The sequence below is a fragment of the Ciconia boyciana genome, chromosome 13 (assembly GCF_034638445.1).
Source record: "Ciconia boyciana chromosome 13, ASM3463844v1, whole genome shotgun sequence".
Classification (NCBI taxonomy): Eukaryota; Metazoa; Chordata; class Aves; order Ciconiiformes; family Ciconiidae; genus Ciconia; species Ciconia boyciana.
This window is the reverse complement of record NC_132946.1, coordinates 8379844-8406139: the sequence shown is the minus strand read 5'-3', so window position 1 is coordinate 8406139 and position 26296 is coordinate 8379844. Positions and strand designations below refer to the sequence as shown.

Genomic DNA, 26296 nt, shown 5'->3' with positions numbered 1-26296 from the left:
CCCAGGATAGACTCTAAGTAAGGTAAAAATAGATAATTTACACTAAGATAGAACTGGACTTTATACACACACAAACTCCCAAAGGCTCTTCTTTCCCCAAATTAGATTTATATTTCAGTGATGCAAAACAACAGCCTTACTGCAGCATGGCTAGGACCATAGGTTAATTTTTATTTTGGTAAATAAGTCTGGTAGTTTAATCTAATTGCAAGTCTTTTTAAAATACAGAAACATGGCATTTAGGGCTTTAAACTGAATTTATCAGGTATTTCCATAATAAAACAATATAGCCTACCAAAATAATTCTACATGCCCCTGTAGAGAACACATGCCCCTCAGGAGAGCACAGCACTCCATTGAACAAAGTGGGTGTGTGTGTGTTTGTTTGGTTTTTTTAAATTACACTTTGCTTGATAATCAAAATTTCTGGGTAAGATTTACTTGAATACAGAGAAATACATCTTTAAAATCCAAGATTACCAACACCAAGGAATTACAGCTATCGCACTATTATCAAGAGCTCCAGAAACCTCAAACCACAGGAGCGGTACATGAGCTGCCTGCCCAGCCCTTAGACCACACAGACCGAATGACAGGTCTGTAACTCAGTACCTTCCTGTTTTGTCCCCTTTCCCCTGCATTGTGTGTATCATAGCTGGATGCCATCTAGTTTTCCCCACACACAGAAGATAAAATGAAACTGTATGAGCTGCAGTGACACACCATCACGTAACAACTTTCCAGGGGTTACCGATCGACGCAGTCTGTGTGTGTGAGGGGGATCATACAATGTGCCCTCACAGCGTGCCACACCACTGCAGTGAGTTACAAGGGCAGGGCAATGTCATACCAGTGAACCTCTCAGCAGTTCCTTGGCAAAAGGGAGGCTGTGGCCCTCTTTAGTCATAAGGTCCCACACCCTTAGGCTTCGTTTTGCACGTGCCATTCCTATCATGCATTAAAGTGATTCTTCAGGTATTACATAAAGAGTAAATGTCAGCCTTGATTTTTGTGTGTGCACACATGCACGTATTTGTGGATTATGATGTTTATTTAGTCAGGTTAGCTAAAAAATGTTGAGGTATTCACTTTCCAATGTTGTTGCCAACAAAAAGGATGAATAAGATAAAAACACAAGGGCATTACTTAGCCACCTGGTGACTTCTTTAAGTACATTTTGAAGCTTTGTATAACACAGGTTACTACGTATTTAATAAATCCAATGGATTAGCACTGTAAGAAAATGAAAAAAAAAAAATGGAAAACAGACTAGCAAGGCATTCAATTTCATTTTCCATTATTTTTCCAGGTCACCAAAAAGTTGATTTTTTTTTTTTTTTTTGAGAAGTTGAAAGCCTGTGTTTGGTCCTGCAGCATGCAGATGGCATCACTACACTACACTGAACTGGTTTCCCCAGACCAAGTCTTTCTTATTATTGGTAGGAGAAACACACACACTGCTCCTGATTTTATCAATACCAGCATGGTATTTTAAGCGCTGTATTGCTAAGGATGGCACACAGCAAGAGTAGAAGTTACCTGAGTATTACTAAACAAAGGAGAGCATGCTCACCGTGCAGACTAAAGCACAGCACAAAGAGGTGTTCCTTTGTTTTAGATGAGGGAGCTGTGATTACAGTCACAGCAAATGCTGAATACACAGGCTAGTGCTCTCTGCCCTTAAGAAGTAAAGAACTATTTTCAAGATTTTAACTTTGATATAGAAATAACTACTTTAAAGTAGAACCAGAATCCATTCTCCATCTGAAGCAGCCTTTATACCTTATCTGGATAAAGTTTCAATTTTTAATGAGGGCAGGGCAGGAGGGTTTCCAGGCCTGTGAGTACCAGCTATGTGATGCAACATACCAGACCTCTCAAAATACCCACACAGAAGACATTTCATCACACTGTCAACTTTAAGTTTGTATTACTGTGTTTTTGCTGGTTGTTTCAGTCTTAAGTAGCCCTTTGAATTAATTTAAAAAACAAAACAAAAGGGTAAACTTTCCCAGTAAATAAGTACTGCATAACAGGGAAGGTTTTGTTTATTTAGAGGTCTGTCATTCCTTTAAAGCCTATTTTATATTATATCCATTAAAACACACAAGAGATTTTCTTCCCTCTCCTCTGTAAAACTCCTTTAGCTACGTTCTGGAAGTCAATTGAGAGGGTAGGACATTCCTTTGTCGGCACAGCCCTGAACAGTCAACTTCCCAGGTTTCTCTTCTGGGAGCCTGTATTTATAGGCTGCTCTTCTGAGAAAAAGGAATTTGTGTTTGCTTATGGCCTTGCCATGAATGTAAGTGATATCAAAAAGCACCAGACCATTTAAGATGACCTGCACCGATTCTAGAGGACAAAATTTATAGCCAAGTCATCTCATTTTTTCAGTAGTTTTGCATGAATTCGATATCTAAGTCCAAACAAAGTAAACAGCAAATATAACATGACACCAATATAATCAGACTACTTGAAGGAGTAAAGTTGACTTAGTTTTGTTATTCTCTAACACACTTAACAGCAAAATACCCCAGTAAATGTTTTTAGAGACCTTTAAATGATAACATCTTCAGAAATATGAAAACATTCAATAGTAAACCAGTAAGATTTAGTAAACAGTAAAATAGAATAATCCCCCAGAAAGCTTTCCTTTGGGCTCAAAGCTGCAAAAGCATTGCAGCTGTAAGTTCATTTGCATGGTTAAATGCATTTGCAAATTTAAGTGCTTTCTCTAGTACAACACACTGTACAGAAGGAAGGTTATGGGTCTAACACTGCCACCACTACTCAACCAAAAGTATGATTCTTATGGGAACTCTGCCCAATTAAAATTGGTGTGTTTTGGAAGGGCTGAGTTTATAGAGAGAAAAAGTTCAAAACAAGTGTCTAGTGCCCACATGCAAAATATTTTTAAATTCTACAAACAACAAGGCATTTTGGAAAGTTTAAGTCTACTGACATAAATTGGACTACCCTCACCAGTCGGTGCTCTGAGGCAGTGCTAGGGTGTACCATCATAAATCTGATTATCAGCTCGGGATGCGGGCAAGCAACTTAATTCAGCCTTAAGCCGTTTTTAGGCTCTGGCCCGTATGAAGAAACGGTTTAAGCAGAGGACCGCAAGCACCAAGATCTCCAAACCACCTTATCATCAAAACACACTGCGGGAATTATGGCTCGCTGGAGAACTGAACCTGCTAGAGAGGGAGAAACCAGTCTTAAAGCCTGCCTTGTCCCAGAGCTGTCGCTCCCAGCTGCAAAGCAGCCCAACCCGTGCGGTCGGGGCCGCGGCCGTGCCCGCCCGGGGGGCTGCGGCGAACCCCGCCGCCTCCTGGCGGAGCGCTGCGGCCACGGGACGGAGGCAGCTGGGGCGCAAACCGCCCCAGCCGTACCACGCCGAGGGAGCCGAGCCTCCCCGCTGCCTCCTCTCCGAGCCCTTTCGGGTTATTTACAAGCGAGCACCGAGCAGTCTTTGACACACTGGGATGGGCGAGATCACTCACAAGGGAGGGAAAGGGGGCGGGGGGGGGAGGGGGAGGAGAAGTTTGCTCCCTTTCTGCGTGAGGAGCCGAAGCTGCCCTGAGCCCTCCCGCCCGCCTCGCCTGTGGAGAGGCGGCCAACGGCCCCCGCCTCCGGTGCCAGCCAGCGGGGGCAAAGGTGGCCGCCGTCTCTTCAGGCGAGGCGGCGGGCAGTACCCTCCCCAGCCCGTACTCACTTTGTAAGTGCTCTCCGTCAGCTTGTTCACCTCCTCAGGGTCCCGAGACATGGTGCCGGCGGGGAGGCGGCCGGTGGGAAGAGCTTCGTCCTCCGAAGAGCGCCTCGGCCCCAGCCCAGCGCCGCCACAGCACACTCTGCTTCTCCCTCCGCCGCTAAGAAACTGTCAAAAACTTGTGGAACCAGCCGGGCAGCGCCGCCGGGGCGGGGCCTGCGGGGCCGCGGCTGCCTGACGCGGCAGGACTGGCTTGGCGGGCGATCCCCGCTTCGCTTCACCTCGCCTCGCCTCAGCGGGAGGGCGGGCGGCCCGCGCCGCCTCTACCTGAGTTGTCGCCGCCTGCTTCGTCCGCGGCGCCTCCTCCTCCCCGCCTCCCTCTCCGGGAGCCCCTGCCGAGCCTCTCCTCTGCGGCCTTAGGGCTGCGGTAGTTGTGGCCCCGGGGAGTTCCCCGGTGCCGAAGCGCAGCCGGGGCCGTGTGGAGGCCTTTTCAGGAGGCAGCTCTGCTGTGGGTGCCCAGCAAAGTCGGAGGTAAACTCTTTATCCCAGCAATTAAGTGAAGGTTCTGTAAGAATTAATTAATTAGTCTTGTCAGAATTAATTAGCTTAGCCCTAGTGGTGCCAGTGAGGCTGGGGATGGTCCCCTTTCTCCCTTCCACAGCAGCCTCACATGAGGGAGAGGCGTGGGGGTTTCTTCAGGGCCTCTCAGGCAAGGACAAAAATACCTTTCTCCTGAATCCTGGTCCAGTGCACCACCTGAGCTTCGTGCTACACGCTTAAGTTTTTGATTTCTTCTAAATATACACCAATAAAACAGTGCCCCCAGTCATCTCTCCTCTGTGAAATGACTCATGAGGCCTTCAGGGGCAGGAGGTGAGGAAGGTTGGGGTAAGTTATAAATTTTTGTGGACCATAAATTGTCCAGAGATTGTGAGATTAATTTAAAGTATGCTAGTTGGAATATCTTTCTGATAATGTAGTACCAGCACTATCTTGAAGGACTTTGTGGGAATTTCATAATCTTGGGTATTTAAAACTCAGATGCAGTGCTAGGTATTGAGTGTGTGAGGTGTAATCAACATCCTTACACATGGGACATCCTTCTCTTGGTCGCTGTCTCTCCCTCTGTTTCCTCCACTTTATTGCAGCAATAAAATCATGGCAGGCATGCCACAAAAACTGGACTTGGAACAGAACCCTAGATGTTGGACTCTGGTGTGGGAGGAGGTTGTTATCAGGTTTCCAGAACTGTAAAAATGTTTTCATTCAAGCACTTGGAGGTGTTTATACCTTTAGAACTACAATCTACCTTCCGGGAAAAAAGTGGGCACTTAAAGTGTTATCTTGAATACAGCTAAAATGCTGGGCAGAGAGGGAGTTTTGTGAGACTTCATACTCCCAAGTAAAGTCTTTGCAGACTTCTGGTATTTATGGTATTCATTGCCTTTCTGTATAATCCAATTTATAATGTTATCCTATAGGTATAGTGAATTATTTTGGGCCCAAGTCTACAATTTATGTTCCAACTAAGCAGTGTTTGCTCATACAAACAGTCCTCTCTAATGTGATGTGGCTGCTTGCCTGAGCATGGGATGAAGAATCGCACTGCTTATTCCTGTCTTTTGTCTGAAGAGTTTTTTACAACTCTGGAAACAGACTGTGCCTGGCTACTACTGCTTTTGTGTTACTATATGCCAATGCGTGAAAAGGATGTTCCTCCCTAACAGGCTGGTATTCAAATTTGAGGGAGCAGGTACCCAAAGGAAGATGTAGAAAAGGACTTTTCCTTTCCTAACTTCTGCTAAAGGAGCTGGGAGTATATTGTATAGCAGGGATTGTATTATTCCTGTTAGGGGCAAAGCATTTGTCTTATTTCCTCTGAATGTTATGGAGCTCTGGGAGCTCGCCTAGGATTCAGTGTGTTTGTTTCCAGTTGGCATGCTAAGTTCAGTCACAGTAAATAGCAATGAAATATTGCAATATTGCAAATAATGCAATATTAATGAAATATGCGTATCAGAAAGAAATGAGATGGATAATTAATATAGGCAGAATTATTTAAAAATGTTATGATACTTAACACGTGGGGATGCCCAACATTTCAAAATATAAATTTCTAAAGGTCTTTTTACTTTCTAAGCAGGTGTAAATATTTTAAAGGTCTCCTGAACTTCATATTCTCTTGTGTTCTTCTTGACCTTTGATATTAGTTTCTGTGGTCTTCATGTATATACATTTTTTAGAGTTTTTATGTAATCTTTTCTAAGTTTTTAGTGCTGTAGACTATTAAAAAAAGGAAAATAAAGATTGAAATTAATAATACAATTGTGAAGTAGTGGAGAAAAAAAAGAAAATAAGAAAAAGCAGTTTTTAAAGAATACCTAAGTGGGAAATGACGCTAGCAAGGAAGAATCCTTAATTTGGGGTAATTGCTTCTATTAATTAATCTATGTACAGATTAAAATAAAAATGACCATAAATAGTTGAGACAATTAACATAGGAAAAAATGTTAACAGATTGAAAATAGCAGGACTGACCTCTCTTTTAAAGTAAAAGAATTAACAATGCTTTCTTCAAATTTCTGAAACGAGCATTATAAGTAATAATTTACAGAACTATTATGAGATTAGGTTGTGTTTTTATTGAGGAAAAGAGCAATAACTTGTCTTATTGTTGAAATTAGATGCTAGTACAAAAACAATAACGTGGAAAATAATTTGTATATCTTTATTCATGTTTTCCTTTGTCACCATAGCTTTGTATTGTTTTTCTCAAATCTTGAGAATATTACAAGTGTATACAGTATTTGGAGGTATTTTCTGTATTTTCTTTCTGTTATGGTGTTAGAAATATTTTATGTATCAATCATAATAATTAGTAGTATTGCTCTGTTCTAGTTTAGTGTTGTGTTTTACTGTGTGACTGAAAAACTTGAAACTTGACAGGCAAATCTAATTCTTAATTTACAAGTATCCAGACCTTTGCTATAAATCATAAATTTTCAAATTCACGCAGAAAAAAAGCCTGCTTGAGCTTGTACTACAAATGAAATATTTTGTTCTCTTAATAGGAGATTTTTGATCTTACATTGTGTTAAGATTAGTGTTACGTTACTGACTTAGCTGCAATTAGTCCTGATGTGTACAAACAACATGAATTTAGAATGGTTGAACGAGATCCCATTTTTGCAGGTTACTTAAGGATGCTCCTACATTTAAACATGTGTGCAGGAGTCCTCTAGTAGCATACCAAAGTGTTTTGTCTGATCAGGACAGAATATTTAATAGCTTGTGAAACTGAAACCTTAATGAATACATCTTATGCTCTGTTGCCTACATACTAATGTAAGCATTTATAATAAACATACTAATATGAGATCTATTATTTTTATTTAGAAGTTTCTGTTTTATTGTATTCATCAATAGCACTGAATGTTGGGTCCAGCAGTGTTTGAGTACTGAGGGTTGTGCATTTTGGAATTGTTTCTTAGAGACTCTAAAGAGTACTTGCTAACTTTGCTCTGAGGAGGATTTCAGAGCAGGAGTCTAGCTGTGATCACTAATCATATATGCTCTCTGAACTGATTTGAACTAGGATTAATCAAATGAATTTTTGATGCTTACTTTTAACATATATTGTTTTGATGGCCAGAAAAGACAAAGAAGGGAATATTCTTACTTTGGTGCTGAACCCATCCTGTGGTATGTCTGTTGACTCTTATCTTTGTATTGCATCTCAAGCAATAACTGCATCTCAAGAATAATTCAGGTTAGAGGGAACCTGGCAGGCTAATAGTTTACCTGGTCCAGTCCCCCATCATAGTAGGGCTAATTTCAGCATTAGGTTGCTCAGGGCTTTGTCCAGTTGAATTTTGAAAGTCTCCAGGAAGCAAAAGTTGAGGAACAGAACTGAAACAGTACGATTTGAAACAACCTGTAACTCAGCAAGTAAAGAAAATCCTCTACAGTGTTATAGGAGACAATATTTGTTAGGTTTTATGTGGGGCTATTCCCTGAGGTATGTCACCCATCCAACTGAGTTACCCATCCAACCTATCCTTAACAGACATCCTCCACGTTGTAACTAGAGCTTTGATATTAGACTGTAACACGTTGCCTATTGAGAAAACAAAACTCCTCTCCTTCCTCACTACCTGGCATTCTGCCTCACATTACACTTTCCTGATGTCAAACAAATATTTGTAGGCCTGTAATTATGCATAATCTCCAACAGACCCCCTTGATACTGGCAGTTTAAAAGAGATGACTTGGACTTCAGTGTCTCCTGATCTAGTCCTTGCAATGGTTAAGATGCTTTTGGCCTTTCACAGGTACTTGGCTAACAGGAGCAGCCAGGCACAGGGACTGGCCCGGAGCTGAGGCCGTCTGAATCTGAACCTATCTTCCTGCACACATTTCTGTGAAGTGCATGCTTTGGGCCCGAATGCGGCAGTTGATTCCATGTTGGCCAAAGGCAGAATCGCATATATTTGCTAGCAAAACTGCTGTCGAAGGACTAACTCAAAGTAAGTGCTTATATTTATTCCATACAGAAGGCCAGTTCTCCTTTGTAGCATTTAAGCTGTGAAACATGAGTAGCAACAATAAAAATTTCCCCATGAATTGTCAGCTTTATAGAATTGAAATTGTAATGACAAAATGGTATCACTGATATATATTTTGAAAAAGTACATACTCAGAAATATTCCTTTGAGTAAATATATGTATTTCTTTAAAATCAGTAATATTTTTATGTATGATTGTTTTCTGTAAGTGTCCTATTTGCATGTCAGTGGTATATTCAAATATTCTTTGGAAACTATTTAAGCATGCTGTAATGACCCATTAATGTCAGCTCATCATTAGATCTTTAACATGTGTTTTAAATAGCTTAATATGACTGTAACTAATTACATAAATTGTGGCTAAGCAGCAATTGCATATGCATGATATAGCCAGCTGTGGCCTATTTCATTCCCTGTGGTCATTAGCAGACATTTAACTTGATTAAGAAAAAAAATATGTACACAGCATGTTATTTAGTGATATCAAACAACATTCAGAGTCAGAATAAGATTTTTCTGAACAGGAAATTAAAGTGACTCTACCAGCTTTTTTTTCTGATTGATACATTTTTTTTGTCCTCTGTTGACACTTACAAGGAATTTTCCAAGTATGTTAATCCCCTTCAAGCTGACAATACAAAAGCACACTAAAACTGACACAAAGTGTCATTGGAAAGAAGTATATAAAACTTTTGAAGGCTTACTGAACCTTTTGGCCTGATTCAGCTCTGGTTAGTTAAATGGAGTTACTCCGTTTTTAAACTGATGCAAGCAAGCACAAAATCATTTTGTTCCCTGTTGTTCATTGTCTTGAGCTGGTTTCAAAGCAAATGAGCTGTAACTTAGACCCACAGGTCAATTCAATAAGGTACCTCAGGTCCTCTCTGATCAAGGAAGACACTTAATCAAATGCTTAATTTAAACATGTAATTAATTCACTGTATGTTATGGGCGGGAAAATCAAGGAGGTGCAAAATGCTTTATATGAACTCTTCTTTCTCCAGACTAAAAATGGGAGGATTGTTTTGTCTTGGAGATGAATGCTTTGGATGTTTGTATTTTGTGTCTCAATTGTCTGATGTGGCAAATAAGTTTGGCAATATTATAAGATGAATTATAATCTGATTTCTTCATTGTGGTTTATTTTTTGAGACTGGAAAGAATGTATGGCATAGAAGAATGAAATTTTTAAAAGTTTTTTTGGAGATTGCCTAGGATTTAGACTAAATTTAGCATTCAGGGGAATCTAATAGGCAGTACTGTTAGCAATCCTAACGTTTTTTCTGCTGCTAATTGAAATACTTAATTCAAAACTGTTATACCTACACATTTTGTGACTGCTCATTTCTTGCTGAAAGTAGATATGCTTACTTTAATTCATATGCTGTGTCCACTAGATGGCAAGCAAGGTATGCATGATGGAACAAAATAAACTTGCATAATCTTTATGCTCAAGGCTTTCTCAAAGTGCTTTATAATGTAACAGGATGGATATTAGTGGTAAGCAAATGGAACAGCCTTTATATTGCTCATACACAGCCTTGGAATTTTTTCTCAAGAGTGTTAAGTGCTGTTAGGATGTTCATGTTATTAAAATCTACATATGCCTTGGGATCTGTAACTTTATTTTGGAAGTCAGCACTAGTAGCAAGCCAACATCCTGGTGAAACTCTTGTTATAAACTTTTAATCCATTTAGGTTCCAGCGTTTTATGAGTTGACCTATGCCAAAACCACAGTATTTTAAATAACTACATATTTGTTATTCTCCCTTTTGTAATTTGTCAACTGGGGATTAACTAACAACAAGTGTACTCTGTTCCAAATGGATAAACTGGTTTTGCCTGAGGCTGAGTGTAGAGTACTGCAGCTAAACATAGCATCTGCACGTTGCTGATCTTGGTAGTATCAACAGATTGCATATTATAGCCAGAGTAAGAATTATCAATGTTTGTTATGGGGTAGAACATAAAGACCTCAACTGGGATGTGATACTATTGCTGGGCTGGGAACTAAACATGCACCACATGTAAAGTAGCATTTCTGTGAATATTTTCAAAGAACTCAAACATAAATTTTGATGCTGTCCTTACCTCTTCCTTTTCACAGCTAGAAAAAGATAGGACAAGTACATAATACTGGTAATTTGATTGGACTTTAAAAATGGCAAAAATCCTAGAACTGCATTTTCATATTGAAAAGAAACTTGTAGCTCATTAACCCCTCTCTTTTATGCAGCCTTACTGTAATGAGGAATTATTAGAAAAATGTTCAGGGAAGGTTGTATTAATAATAAACCATTCAAAGAAAATACCATTACATTCTTCCTGTAACTTATCATTTAGTTGTGAATATTTTTTAGAAGCTGTACTGATACCAAAAAAGTAATCCATTTTTGGTTTTTGGTAATAAAAATATGATGATTCCAAAATCATACATAGATATTTTTGGATTGAACCATACTGAAGTTTCTTTGTATGGACTCCTTATGAGCCTGCCTTCTCCTCTTATGTTCAGTTGCTGTTCCAGGAAGCTGCTGAAGTAGGGTATAACACTGCTGTGCCTGCCCACTCCTTGTTTCTAGACACCCACTGGCTGGTGGCAATACTAGCAATGCTTTCTAGAAAATGCATGGGCAATGATGGTTGACATTCAACAACACAAATCTTGGGAGCAATCCGTGCAGCCTGTGATGGATATTTATAATCATGCCTATCACGAGTGTGTGTGCAGCCTGACGGCGTGCACTGAGTGTGTCTCCATAGCAGACTCCAAGGCAGATGCTGACAGTTACTGTCTCCACTTGAGGTCTTGCATCTGGCTTGCAAACCACCTGAGAAGGGAGATGGTTGGAGGCAGTGGGCTGTTCTGCAAAGATGGGAAGATGATTATTAGATTAGACTGGCAAAGGCAGTCTTGAAGATTCTGATGGAGAGGACGATTAATCTGGTTGTCTGAAAGGTGGTAGCTCCAGAGTCAAACTGCCTCACTTCCAGTCACATTGAGACTGGGAAAATAGCATAGTTAGGGAAGTTAGAGTGACTACAGGTGGCTTTTCAGCTCCTGATTAAGTGTCTTCATTGAAGTCAGTATAGTTCCTATGGATCTGCTGAAAGTGTTTGGCTTGACTTTCATCATTTCTGCTCAGCTTTCTCATTTGAAAAAAAAAATGTGGGCTGTATCACAAGGAGTGATTCCTAGCCTCAAGGTAAAGTGGTGTGGGATGGCTCAAATCCACCTGGTTCTTGGTGGGTTTGCTCTAGGGCATACTGACTGCATCCATGCTGGCCAACGCTTGGTTTGGGTCACCACTGGGCTCCACCTGTAGGGCTGTAAACCCTTAACCATTACTTTGTTTTGTGTTTTTCAGTTCAAAGTGTTTAACTAACCTGAGGACTGTGTTGTAACTTGCCTGAGTAGCATTTGCACGGAATGATACTGCAGGTACGTGGTGCATGCCCTGGGGCTTGGCACAAGGGGTGTGGGAGTCTGAGGGCGTATTGAGCTCCACAGCATTGCAGGAGTGTGCTGAGTGGAGGCAGCTGAATCCAATGTGGGTGTACATGTTTGGCCTTTAAGGTGGGTCTTTGCAATGAGTTTTTCTCAGAGTGCAGCTCAAATTTCATTTTACAGGTAAGTTACCAGCAAAAGGGATCCTGCATGTAAAGTAGTATGTAGATGATCAGGGGACTGGGATCTAGGAGTGAACTAAGGAGCTTATTTGTCATCCTCACCTGACACACGAGGAGAAGAAAGCACTTGGCTTCTGATAACTGTACAGTGGGCCACTGTTTTTCAGTGGGGTTCTGAGGCATAATTCTTCCTTAATATTAAGCTAGTGAAATATTAGAGTGATAGATAACTTATTAGGTAAGAATTGTTTGTGTTGTGCTACGATAGAGACGTTGCAGCTGCTCAGTTGTATGGCTTCTGAGGAAGAAGCATTTTACTATTTATTTTGTCCTTTCCACGTAAGGACTATAGTTTCAGGGATTCCTTGGGATCTTTTAGAGCTAACTCTGTCCTGGAACCAGAGAACCTTGTGTCTGGGTGCAGGAGATAAATGGAGTTGCTTCTATGCTACTTATTACTGCCTCTCCAGCCTAGAATTCACTGAATTAAATATCGGGATTCTCATTAACTTCATGGGTTTCTAAATGGATGATATGTTAAATTTTGAAGCTCTTTGTCATATAGAAAGCCTGTATAGTACTGCTTGTCCAAAGCAGGAAAGAAGGCATGTAGTAGATCTTCTTTTTGACCAATCTTGTCTATGAGATTCATGTGTCTGTTAAATTTAGGACAAAATTTTGGTTGAACTAGAATCAATGGGAGTTTTCTATTTATTTCAGTGAAGCCCAGCTTTCATTTTTGTTCTCTTGATTTGTGTTAAACTTCAAGTAATGTGAAGTTTTAAGAGAGAAAACAGTTCCTCAGAAACTCTTACACTGATAGGATTTGTGAAACATAGTTTGATACTATTTCCTCCTTCTTTGACTCTTAAGATATCAGGAGATAGCTGTTATACATGCCACATTTTTATTGCCTGCTCTTCATCAATCAGTTGATTGTGCTGTGTGTGGAGGTTGAATTTCTTTGTAAAACTGTTTTTCATTAGTATCAAGGAATATATACACTTTGCAGCTAAAGCCTTATATAAAGTTTTATCTCTCTGCCCACATTGTTACTATTGTAATACTGCTTAGCAACTAAATCAAAAGAACAACAATGAAAAAACTCTCAAACCCCCTCTTTACAATAGAGAGAAGGGCCTAAGCTGCAAAATTCAGATATCAGTTTGGATCTGAAATTTCCAGAAGTTCAGGGATCTGACATTGGTTATATACTTTTAACTGTTGAAAAGTCATCAGAGTGATCTGGTTCTGCTTTTGGGCGTTCTGTATCTAGCATTTACAGACCAATATGCAAGGATGAAACAAAAGTATTACCATATATAGTAATGAATTAAAAAAAGACAATTATGATTGTCCCCTTTTTTGGAATACCCAGAGAAGATGTAATATTTTACAGGGAGCTTATTCCAGATCAGTATACTAAGTCCCCTTCCTCCCCCAGCTGACAGAACAGATGGTTCATCTGTCTCCTACAATTTCTGAATCCTTCAAAATCCGCACTGTGAGGAACTGGGGGTAGGCCTTTCTTTCAAGAAGTCCTATACCTCTAGTCCATTTTAATTCTCAATTGCATGGCTAATGCTTCAAGTAACACTTCAAGTATTAACCTGTTTTGTTGATTTTTCTGGAAACTTCTAAGGGATGAGACAGTGTGTAGAATTAATACTGCTGATGACAATATCAATACAAGTAGTACTTCTTCAGCACTGCAGGGGAAATGTACAAGGAGAGTATCTACAACCTCTTTCCCCCAGACTTTATTATATAAGCCCGTAGCCTTTCAGCAGCAGAACTACTTTACTGTGAGAGCTGCGTTCTGGGGAGTGTGACCAGTTTGGGTCTGTCTATGTCCCGTGGATGGCTCTTCAGGCAAAAAAGGATATTGCAAATTCTAAAGGTAAGATAAGAGCTGTAATGGTGTAACAACGACAATATTACAAGGATGCTAGGGGAGGGCTGAAATCTGGATTTATTATGGTTGGCTATGTATTCATAATGGAATAATGCTTATAAAAATAAAAGCATCCTTGACAGTCAAGGACCAAAATCTGTACTCACGGAAAACAAAAAGGTGAAAGATATGCCAGCATTGTAGTGAATGGACAAGGAGATCTTGAACACCTTCATTAGTAGCAACAATGAAACTAATTACTGGAATAACTGCAGGCAAGGAGGGGAAAAAAGGATAGTTAATTTCTTTTGATTTTCTTTCATTGTGGGGAATTTTCCAAGACTTCAAGAGAACTATGGCAACTACCTAGCATCGCGTCAGGAATGACGTCAAAATGACCAAGTCAAATGGGCTGTGTAATTGGGAATTTAAAACCACGCATTGCTTACATTGATGGATAACTTTTTAGAGAAATGAACATTTTGTTATGGTGATTCACCAGCTAGCAGCTGGATATTTTTCCCAAAATATTCAGAAATATTCAGCTTGCTAAGTGCAGCCAACAGTTTGTGCTGTTTGGGTAATGTTAATGGGTTAATGTAAGAATGTGTAATATTTTGTTAGCTCTTAGTTTCTAGACAATGTGGGCCAAAATCACATCTCTTCTCCAGCAGCAGCACAAAGTAGTTGAAAAGGCAGACAAAGTGGCTAGGTAGGAATTCCACTTACATAGGAGGAATCTCTTGATAACAGACAACTACCATAGCAGCTTAATGTAAACTTTTATTCAGCATCCAATCTGTTGAAATTCCGAAGCAAAACAAAGACTTGGAAATTTGTTCTGCTTCTGAGTTAGTTTCATTTATCAGCACAGTCCACCAAGAAAGTGGGTAGCAGTGTATGAATTAGGGCAACACTGTAGGTTGAATTCTGTTTGATGTTAATGCTGGTGTAACTCACACTGTGATCTAGATTTTACCACAGCTGCTGTGGAGTTTGAGGTATGAAGACGGAGCTCCCTGTCTGCCACCCAGCCTGTAGTATCAGACACAGCTGGGATCAGGTACACTGCAAATTCTGAGCTCCTTTTTCTTTGTCAATTTTGAGCTAGTATCTTATTCTATTTCTTTAATTTTCAATTTCTTCTGCCCCACCTACAGGTACTATTTACCAATATAATAAAACGAAAACATTGTATAAAATAAAGCACATACACACAAACTAACAGAAGTCCTGTTCTCCCTTTTCATATCTCTAATATTATGTTCCCTTTCTCCTTGCCTTTCCTGCTCATTTTATGGCTCTTTCCCATCTCAATTTTTCTCTGCACTCATTGATTACAGATGTAATATTTCCCATATCAAGTTCAGAGCTATAAAAATAGGCCACAGTGCAGAAAATATTTTAGAGAGCGGCTGGTTTAGTTGAGTTAGTGAGGTTATGTGTTGGAGAATATGACACATTAATTTATTTATCTGCAGGGAATCGTTAGTGAAGTTTCTTGTTTACGCCCTTTCACTCTTTCTACTGATTCATTCTCACCTGTTTTCCAAGATTGTAGTGACCGTGTAGAAATATAATGTGACCTAAATAGCTCAAATTCATTAGAAAGTAATTATCATGAAGCAAGAGGACTAGCAGATACATTTTAAATGAGAATGTAACATAGATACATAGCTCTTTATTTTTTATGAAAGTGTGAACATTTGAGTTACATTTTTATTAAGTTAAGGCAACTAGGTCTCCAGCATGATTTGTGTATCTGCTGTACATACAGTGATGTGAAATAAGCTGGAAGCAGCATCCTTCCTGCTACTTCCTCCTGCTTTTATTGATTTAAGTGAGGCTCTTGGGTATCTGATCCTATCCTGATGCCTGAAGATTTATTCGTATAACTCCCCATGCATCCCCATGATATTATACCACTTGTTCTCTAGAGGAAATAATTAAGTGAATTACTAACGCATAAAATGCTCAAGTTAAAATGCTTAAATATTCCATTTGATGCAGTTATATATAGCTTAATGTAATGTAATAAGTGCAGTATCCTCTTAGTCAGAATGCCTTTGTGCAGTATCCTCTTAGTCAGAATACTTTGGCTTTCATCTCCATTAAATGGAATACTAATTATCAGTTGATTCCAATTTTGTCAAGGCTGCTGTGTTGTTATATTCTTAAACAAGACCAGAAGGTGAAAAAGGACTAACCTGTATATAAATTAAAAGTAATCATCAGAGGTCAGTGCAATAGTGTTATTACTGTATATAAATGCAGACTTTTGGATTGCAGTTATAAATACTGTGCTGGCACACAGGGTTTCTAAAGCGAGACAGGAACTTAATCTATTGACTGACTTGTAGCAAAAGTTGCTCCTGGGGAAGGTAAGTTAGTTCAGCTTAAGTACAGTTATTGCAAAGAAAGTGGGAATAATAACCAAATACAACCAGTGATGAAGCAGGTAATAGAATTCAGTCTTTTGTTGAAGGAACTAGCATGTAAATGCAATTCCAGAAGAGCTGCAGATAACACTCAGCAACTAGTGGATGCACATGAAGTTCTCAGTATCTTGGCCAAGACAGTCATCAAATAACTGCCAATTGTGTATAAGCTACTGATAGCTGGAACAATTAATTATTTTTCTGATTGCTTTTTTTTTCCTTAGGCTAATTAATTAAAATCGAACTTTTACATGAGAGATGGTTTAATTTTTGGGAAAAAAAAAAAAATTTTTAGTCCTGAAATTGCTTAGATGTCATTTATTACAGGTAAACAAAATCTTTTTATGTTTGGATTTCTCCATATTGTTTAAAAGAAGATAAAAATCTGAAATAAATATTTTGAAACATTTTATGTCACAGGAAAAATTTTTCTGCTGGATACAGTTCTGTTCAGCTGGGAACAGAACTATCAGTTCCTGATTTTTTTTTTCTTCATTTTTGCCTTTTTGTCTTGTTTCACTATGGAAACAGGCTTTTTAACCCGAAAATCTGTAGTGAAAATACAGCTGAAATTCTCCTTTTTACTGCAAAACATATATGTGTGTGTTTGTGTATTCTAATTATATTCAAATAAGCCATCACTGAACACAAAATCCACTTCAGGGACCACATCTTAATATTCATCCACCTTCATGATTCCTGCTATATCCCTTTCCCTCTATACTTAGAGATTTATATAACAACTGTATTGTACTGGAAATTGAACACTGATTGCGTATGAGAGAGGGACGTGAAGAGGAGGAGAAAGAATTTTTGCAGCAGAGTGGTGTACGTGTAGAGTTCATGGTGCAGGTGCCTGCTTCCTTCACAGCATTCATTCAGCATTAAGAGTTTGATTCAGTTTTTGCTAATTTCATGAACTGAAACAGTATCTCAGTGCAAAACTCATCTTTTAGAATTAACTTTTCTTTGGGGCCTGGTAAGAAAATTCAACATATACTGGCTGTGTCTTTGTATTGCTTGCTGAGAAGGAACATAGATCAGCAAGCTTTGATGATCTATTGGCAGCATTGGCTTCCTATGGTGATCATAAAGCCCTATGTACTTTATAAGTAAAATGTATTGAAGCTAACGGTGTTGGCATTTACTCCATTATACATTTTAATGCTTTGGCTCAGAGAGGAAAATGAAAAATAGATTAAGCTATAGTATATTGTTGATTCATACTTCCTCTTTGCCTAGACTCAGTATAACAGAGATTTTGAACAGATTCCATGCTACAACAGTTTCACAGCTCGATTCAATTTAGCAGATCTACACAAAGTGCGAGAAACTAATAAGTTTTGTTCATCTTTTAAATAGCTTTTGCGTCATTCCATCTGTCCCCCTCCCTAATACTTTTCTCACCTTGATGCAAATTATGGGCTTTAGGTCAGAGAAACCTAATGCTAATTAACATTTCTGGTCAGAGAGATGTGCAAATGTAAGAAGAAAATTGATATGCCAATGTTGATCTAAAATGTAGGCAGTAGTGATGCATTATTAAGGTATCTTTCATCTGAATAAAAAGGAGGACCTTTGATTTTATCTAGAAATGAAATTGATAGACCTTCTGGCACCTGGAATTGCAGTTTAAAAGTAGCATGCAATTTGGATATTTGTGTAAAATAGGAATATTATTTGTGTAAGATAAGAGATGTGCTAGTATTTTTTGACTATAAATTGAAAACATTGAAAAATATTGCAGTGTAACAAAAATACATTGTGATAATGTGTATACATTATTTCCTGTTGTTTGCCAAAGCTGACAATTCATTGTTTGTTTAACAAGGAGGTCCTTAATCTCTGAACCCTCTTACTGTTTTGCAGTGCTTACTCCTGTGGTTGTCTGTACATGTAGTGAAGTCCACTTTGCCTGGAATCAAGTCTAAAGTCAGAGGCAGATTGTTCTGCTTTGGCAAAGATAGGTATAAGATATAGCTCCTAGTCGTGGTCACCTGGAGCCTTTCTTCAGGATGCTGTTTTGTCTTGCAGTTTTGTCCAGGATATGGAATTTGTCTGCTGTACTCTCTCAAGCAGTGGCCCCGATTTACACATTCCCAGTGTTGTGACAGGAAAGCAGGAGGAAGGGGTCCAGGCCTACACCCGGTTAGAAGATCACATTCATTGTAAACTGCCCACATCTCTTGTTCTTATTTTTCAGTCTCTATTATAAAGTTAAGGATAAATATTTGTGTAAGTATAAATACATGCGTAAGTATTGGCATGATGTAGATTAAAATGTGTAGGTGGCATTTGAGGGTGAGATAGCATCTTCTACAGTGCAATAAAATAACATAGTAAATATCTACTGTGTGGTTTATTTCTAGAAGATACTGTACTGAGATGGTCTGATCCCACCTGAGTCTCAGTGCCATACTCTTTCCCACTGGTTTGCTCAAGGTTGCTTCCTGCTCAGAGCTTTACCTGGGCTCTGCATTGATTTTCAGAAGTGACTAGGCACTGGAACTTAGGTGTCACTTAATCTACCTGAGTATACTTACTATAATAATATATTATCTTTTATTTCTTCAGGAACTGCTGCTGCTTTTTCCTGCACTATTTATCCTGCACTAACATATTAAACCTCTTCTTTGCATGCTTTGTGCAGCTTTTGTATGAATAGCCTTCTAGGTGGTGTAAATTCAGGGGAGTTTGGTTTGGGGAAAAGTTTGCAAAATGAAGCTGTAAATTGTTGGGAAGCGTTTAAACTGAGAACAGTGTTGCAAGTTTCCCATGGAGATTTAAGTCTGATTAACTTACAGAACTGAAATACATTTTTCAATTTATAGTTAAATAATGTTCATCGTTATTTTCTTTATTATGGATTTTTAAGAACTCCAAGGGGAACATTTCTCTAGAGATACCTGTCTTCTTTACAATAAGCCCAAGCCTTGCCATTGACCTTGAGTATTTTCAAGAGAGGAGAGCAGGGGAGGCAAATGAGTGCGATTTCAGCCCCCGTTTACCAGCCATCTTTTAGTGTGCCAAATGTCACAACTTCCACTAACTTAGAGGAACTCTAGTCTTCAAATGATATGAAGTCTAGATATGACATTTATTTTGAATGTGTTATAAAATGACAGTTAATGCATTTCAGTTATTCAGGAATATAATGTCAGAGCCAAAAAAGATTCTGAGCTGAGTAAATTTAGCTATAGTGTAGGCTCTCCTGTCTAAAATCATGATCCTAAAACTTTCCGAGGCCTCAACTTTAGGACACCTGAAGTTGCAGTTCTTTTGGTCAGAAGTGTGCTGCTATCCATGAAAAATATTTGAGATTCATTATTGCTGAACATAAGGATGGGATGAGCTAGTTTGTAACATTCTAGAGATGCATAAAGTCAGCTGTGAGTGGAGAGCCTTCGAATCTAAACCTTATTACTAGAGCTGTTTCTGTATTTTGTCTAGTTACTTAATGCTTATCCAGTAACTCTTTTACATGAAATACAGAAATAGTTGATACTCTAATTGAGCATAATAATTTTCTTGTGAGAGATGTCAGCTATAGCTTTGAGTTACTTCACCTTGAGGCAGGACTTTAACCTAGCTCTGTTGTATGTTGGGTAAGAGCTGTAAAACTGAAAGTGGAATGAGCAGTGTTTCCAGCTTTTTTTGGAAGAATGTACGTAGTCCTTTTTTCTAATTTTTTTGAAAGAAAAACAGCAGGACTTAGGTGATGGCAGTTCTTTGAAAGTATGAGAGAAGTACCTCAGTATCTATAACCTTTATACCCATTTTTCATTAATACCATGTAATGTCATGTTCCTATTATAAATATGATTGTAGTGTTTTGCAGCCCCCTTATTTAGACAGGGATTGCACCTATCCTTATGGGTCCCAGTGTTTTGTTCTAGACAACTGCTTCTGTGCTTAGCATATTGCTCTTCTGCATGCTATTTTGAGGGGTCTAACTTTCCCTCTATTTTTTATATAGGACATAGATCACCCCTAAAAGCTAGCTGTGGTTAGGTTTTATGTTCCCAAGTCCTTTATTGCATCCTTTCTCCTTTATTGTAGCCTGTTTTGTAGAACAGCACCCTTTTCTATTTTCTACTTACTCAATCTTAGAATAATGAGTGTAGCATCTGTCATATTTATTGTTCTGAGAAATCATTCCTCTAACAGGCTTTTATAGTGTTTAAAGCCAAGTAAATGTGTATTTCAGTGCTGACCAGAGTGTGTAGGCATCTGTCCCGTGTTATGGAAGAATGTTACGTATACTGCAGGCACACTGTTTTCTAGGAAGATAGTGTTTTGCCTTTCCATATTTATTTGCAGTTTCATTTAGAAGTTTTAAAAAAACAGTATGATCTGTTACGGTAGTGTTGGATTTATTTGACGATAGTTTTGTGTTTCAGTTAATGACAATATGTTGCCATGTCAACAGAGACCTTTTGAGGCAGGTAATACAGTTGTTCGTTGGGCCAAAACTGTTATAACTGCTGTTGAGAGTATACTGTAATTCAATAAAATCTATATTTTAGGTAAGAAATTGTTGTCCTCTCTCATTGGAATTTGTAGGATAGCTGTCTTCCCGATCCATTTATTTGTATTAATTCAGAAACACTCAGTTATCACTGATGGAAACAGTGAAGTGATTTTTTACACTCCTGTAGTATCTCTTAACTGCAAGTGCAGATGTTTTCAATCAAAACCTTTTTTAGGTTTTGTGAAGATAGGAAATTTAAAGCTTATTTTAAGCAACTTACACAACTTATACAAAGTTTACTGCAAAGTCAAGAACAAGAAAAGGAACTTGTAAGTTCTTGATCTTTTATAATTTATTCTGTTTATGTGGGATCATCTCTCATGTTTAGTAATGGTTAAAACCCTCACAGTTACTTAATTCAAAAGAAAATTATTTTGTAAGTTACAGATTAGAAGAAGCTGCATATGTTTTGGATTGCTATCCTTCTGTACTAACATGATTTTTTCGTTTATTAACCTGCAATACCTTTGGCTTTCATCAAACCATCTAATGCCTAGCAGAATAAAATAGCATTTTGCATATGGTGTTACCTACAGTTTGTCTCTGAATTGCTAGTATTTTTATCCTTCTGAAGCAGGTAAAGTTTGAACGAGATTTTTTCCAGATAAAACATTTATTGCCTCCATACTCTGCAAATGAAGTTATTTTTCATCTTTAAAGCTCTATAGCAACATTATTCTGTTCATTAAAATGTTAACCAATAACCACAGTAGTAACTATACCAGTGATATGCTTGTTTCAAAAATGGGCCCAATAGGCATATTTAATTTTGTTTCTGTTTCAAGAGTGGTCAGTTGAGGCTGAGCTCAGTCATGATATGAAAACTGTTTGTTCATCAAGTCATAGCAAATATGAAAGAAGCATTTTAAAGAGAATAAAGATGTTCTTCAAGACATTACAGAAATGTTAGCTGACATGTCATTCATTTGGTTTGACCCAGGAGGATAGTACTTACTCTGCTGGGAGTGAAATTGAGAAAAGGGAAAGGAGGGAAAAAGTGAAGAAATTAGGCTTCAAATCTATATTGTGATAAATTTCTAGTGGAAGTTTTGGTGGAAATCTTACAGGACTTTTCAGAGTAACAATTATAGCAAGACCATAACTTTTCTCATTACCAGTTGCGTCTGTGCCAGAGATTGACGGGTACTCAGGTTTGTAGTCATCCTTTTAAAATATAGCAGTTCGTCTTAGAAGAATATGAATTGTTGTTCAGAGCCAGGAAAGCAGTTGAGAAGATCATAAAAGATAACAAAAATTTGTTATATGTGTATTTATGAGTGATATTATATAAAGCAATTCAAAGGATAAATCTGCATAGCTTCTATAAAGTTAAATGACATCTTTTCAACTGCTACAAATTCTTGAAGAATTTAATGAAACATAGAATAAGAGAGAACTGAGAGCTATAATATATTTAGATGTTTGAAAGGTTTTTGCTAAAGTAACTAATACAAAATTATTAGGGAAAATTGGAGGAACTAAGGCGGGGGAAATTTTTGCTAGTCATGCAAAATGCACGAAGAGGTAGGAAACAAAGAGCAAGATCTCTGACTGAGAAGGACTAGAAAGAAGTCAAACATTGGGGTTATTTGGGGCTTTGTACACCAACTGATATATTACTATGTTGTCTGCCTAGAGCAATGGTGAAAAGCAGGATGTCAATACATGGTAATTCATAAATTTATTTAAATTAGGCAATATTAGAAAAGATTACTAAGAGCTCCAGGAGAATGTAATAGAACTTGGTAATAAGATGTCAGATTAAATTCAATTTAGATGAGTGCACGGGAATTAAAATATAAATCACTTCAGCATGCGCAGTTCTAAATTAGTCCTTAAGAAAAGTGCATGATATTAAATTGGATTATTTGAGAAACAATGTTTTGGTTATGTAAGTAAATATTATAGTAAAAAGTGCAATAAAGGCATAGATATTTTAAAATTGTATGGGCTGTATTCTTGCACTTCTTGATTACTGATCATTGACTATAGTGATTCTATGAAGTGTTCCAGGTGCATGAACCCATGCCAGATTTGAGTGGCTTGGTACAGATATAGGAGTGCCATTCACAATGGACAGTTTGGCAAGCTTGTAGATTTAAAAGTGAAGGTTCAGATGTTAATGTAAATTTTTGGTCCTTTTTCCCCCAAAAGGCAAAAAATTAAAAATCCCAACTATATTGAGGCTATATTTCAGACATGGACTCAGTTCTTGGCTCCTGGATGGACACAGGGACATTAGACCTTCCAGTCTGTAGACTTTCAAAGCTAAACAGAAAATATATCACCTCACTGGTAAAAGCTTTAAATGCACATATTGTCATAATCTTTGAACCAGAAAAATAGGTCTGTTCTGAAAATGATATTTATGGTTTTCAATTATGCTAACTAGTTAAAATAATAGACTGTTTCACAGCTTCCCAAATCGGCAAAATTTAGATCCAGATGAGGGATGTTGCAATCGCAGGCTGTGGGCAGCGTGGTGAGCAGCCAGAAGGTTATCCTCGTCAGTCTACTGAAGCTGGGCCACAATGCAAAATGGGCTCAGAAGGAAAGGATGAATACAAACACTGGATTCCCCAATCCATTTATTTGGGAGTTATGTAGGCAGGGAATTCACTGGTCAGGAAGCACCAATAATCCAGGGATCTGGGAGTGCAAGCAACATCTTTCCCTTCCTAGCTGAGTTTCAGTATGAAGGGAACTCCTGCTGTATTTGGCTTCTGCACAGATGTGGGCAGAGTGGCATCATCTTTACATATCATTTCTGAGTCGTAATTAGCTAGGAATAGGCACTGAAATCCTTCTGAACCTATCTGAGTTTTAGTGTTCAAAACATGGGGTTGATTGAATTTAGGTGCTTATATTTTTTAGGTATTGCTGGAGAACAGATTTCTGAGTTGCATTGAGTTTAACCAAGCTTGGGGAGGCTATTTCCGTAAAGATGTGCAAGTTCCAAAATGTCAAGCTGCATGAGCAGGGTATAGCCTTACAAGTACATGGTAATACTGTAAACATCATTTTTCACTTTCCATAATGAAAAGATGGCTGAATTCATATCTCTGAATGCTTAAAAATAACAGCTCTAAACTGAAACCAAGACTGGGAAATTTCAGCCCACCTGATGAAAATCAGTATTTTTCAGCCTTGTTTAATTCTGCTGCTTTCCTGAAACCACTGGAAACTCTGCTGCAGATGGTAAACACAGGATATCACCTGCAATATTCAGAGACCTGTGTGTTATAATGAAAATTCTGATGTGATCTGTATATTGTGGCTGCTCTCAAGTGTCTGCAGTAAGCGTGCTTACAACTAAATAGTTGCAGATTTGACCCTAAGTCTTTTCTAAGTTCCCTACTAGTATATAATGTAGATCCTCTGGAGAGCAAAGGCAAATCCAATTTAAAATCTTGTCTATGGGATGATCTTATCTTAAAAAAACAATATAAAGAGATTTAGATAGTATTTAGCCTTGTGCTTACTCATTTATGATGCCTGCTTGCTACATTAGATATTTATATAATGAGGAAAGTGTTTTTAAGTGAACCAAAACACAAATTTGACTGGACTATAATGTCCCTTCAGGTTTCAAAAGGAAATTTTGGTATGACATATATATGCATAGGCATTATATACATGGTTATTTGCCATTTGGCTCTTTCCAGCTTTTTAATATATCCTTAAAAAGGAGAAAAAGTTGCAGAATTGGAAAATTACCACAGCCAAACATAAATAATTAAATGATACAATCTTGTTTAAAAAAAAAAAAAAAATCAGTTAGCTTATGTATTCCCTTTGATTTCTTGTTTGCAGTTGTAGGATATAGATCTCTTCTAGGTTTTTGCCTACCTATTGCTTATTTATATGAACATAATTCATGGTAAACCTAAAAAGTCCAAAGTATGGAGATTTGATATTATTGCCCATGTTTTGTTACATTCTTTCATATTTAATATATTTAATCTACTAATATCAAATACAGTCTATGGAAATAAAGCAGAGCTGATATCACAGTGACAATAGGGAAACAAGCCATGATAAAGGAAGTTAAAAGATCTTTGCTTTGGGAATTAATGTTATTAAACCTACAGTGATTTTCACAGTAGAAAAATCAATTTTTGGTTGTCTTCAGCTCTTTGAAGATATTTCTATCCAAAAAACTCTGTATATTATACTGCCAATGAAAAACTGAGTAATTTCAAAAAATATTTTCTTTTGGTAGAACCTTCAAATCCAAAACTCCAGGGAAAGAAGAGCTTTCCAATTTGTAAATAGAATGGGAAGAAGCTATGCTGCTGACCTGATTCATCAATATATGACATAAGGGAGCAGAGATAATTGATAGAAGTAACAACAGTACTTCTAAACATTACCTTGCAAAAGCAGCAGCTTCAAAAGGGAGGAACAGATTTTGATGTTTCTACAATGAAAGAAACAATGACCATTTAAAAAAATACTCATGCAAAATCATACATTCAGAAAGAAAATTCTAAACATTTATAGAAATTTGGCTGAGGAGAAATTACAGTCTTGTGTTTGCAAAATCTAGGACAGGAGCTATAACTCTTTTCTGGCATTAAGCAAAGAATTTAACTGCCAGCTCAGTTTTTCCATCTGATGCATTTTGTTGGATAATGCATAGTGCTTATGCTGGTAGTATTTATCATCAAAACACTAATGCAAGGTCCAAGTATAGTATTGCCAGTCTCAGGCATTCTGAAGTAAGACATACCTCCTGAAAATCATAGGATTGGCTTAAAATAAAATGTGAGATTTTAAAATTGTTTGGGGTTATTCTTATTTTAGTTTTTAAAACTGAATTTCACAAGAGAGATTAGTAACAATGCTAAGATAGAACTGCACGCTGAATTTAATTTTTGGAATCTTATGTAAAGGCTAAGCATTTTGGCCTAGTTTACTTCAGAAGTTGCAGAGTTTGGATTTAAATCCAGGGAAAAGGGTTTTCAGAATCGGTATCAGATTCAGGCTAATCTGTAGACATGACATACATTTTTCAAAGTCTTAAGAGTATGTATGCTGTGGTGGCATATATAGTTGAAATGATAAATGTAATATGGAGTATGTCACAATTTTTGTAGAAACTTTTAATGGATTGTATCTGTTGATATTTTATTTAGTAGCTATGATTTTATACATTTTAAGCAACAGAATATATTTCATCTATACATAAGAAGTTAATTAGACCGAAGAGGGAAACAATCCCAGTTAGATGATGATGGGTTTAAAAAGGAAGGCCAAAACATACAGTTATGAACAAATATTGGGAAACTACCTATATGTTCATGTAATTCTGTCACCACAATGTATTCCAAAACTCCCAATCCTTTAAGCAAGTATAATAGCACCTTTGCTAATGTGACCCTTAAATCATGCAGCCTTATATATACGTTGATTTGCTGCCTACTGAAGAAGTAATAGTCTGCTTGTTGTGTTTGTTGATGATTCTTGACATTTTCTCTGTTGCTTTAGCAATCCCTGCCTACTGTGTGAAAGTCTTGGAGAGG

General features: G+C 37.8%; 1 protein-coding gene and 1 long non-coding RNA gene across 4 annotated transcripts in view; one reads left to right on the top strand and one right to left on the bottom strand.

The window, feature by feature from the left end:
- Positions 1–3837, bottom strand: part of BAIAP2L1 (BAR/IMD domain containing adaptor protein 2 like 1) — a 43471-nt gene extending 39634 nt beyond the window's left edge. For both annotated transcript variants that reach the window (XM_072878486.1, XM_072878487.1), the window contains exon 1: positions 3719–3837. In XM_072878486.1, the coding sequence (XP_072734587.1) occupies positions 3719–3769 (51 nt within the window). In that variant the 5' untranslated portion in view covers positions 3770–3837. The remainder of the gene's footprint in view (positions 1–3718) is intronic.
- The window catches only part of LOC140659183 (uncharacterized), a 57904-nt gene that overhangs the window by 24112 nt on the left and 7496 nt on the right, over positions 1–26296 (top strand). For both annotated transcript variants that reach the window (XR_012045019.1, XR_012045018.1), the window contains exons 2-4: positions 3757–4243; positions 8044–8238; positions 11647–11720. This is a non-coding gene — a long non-coding RNA (uncharacterized lncRNA). The remainder of the gene's footprint in view (positions 1–3756; positions 4244–8043; positions 8239–11646; positions 11721–26296) is intronic.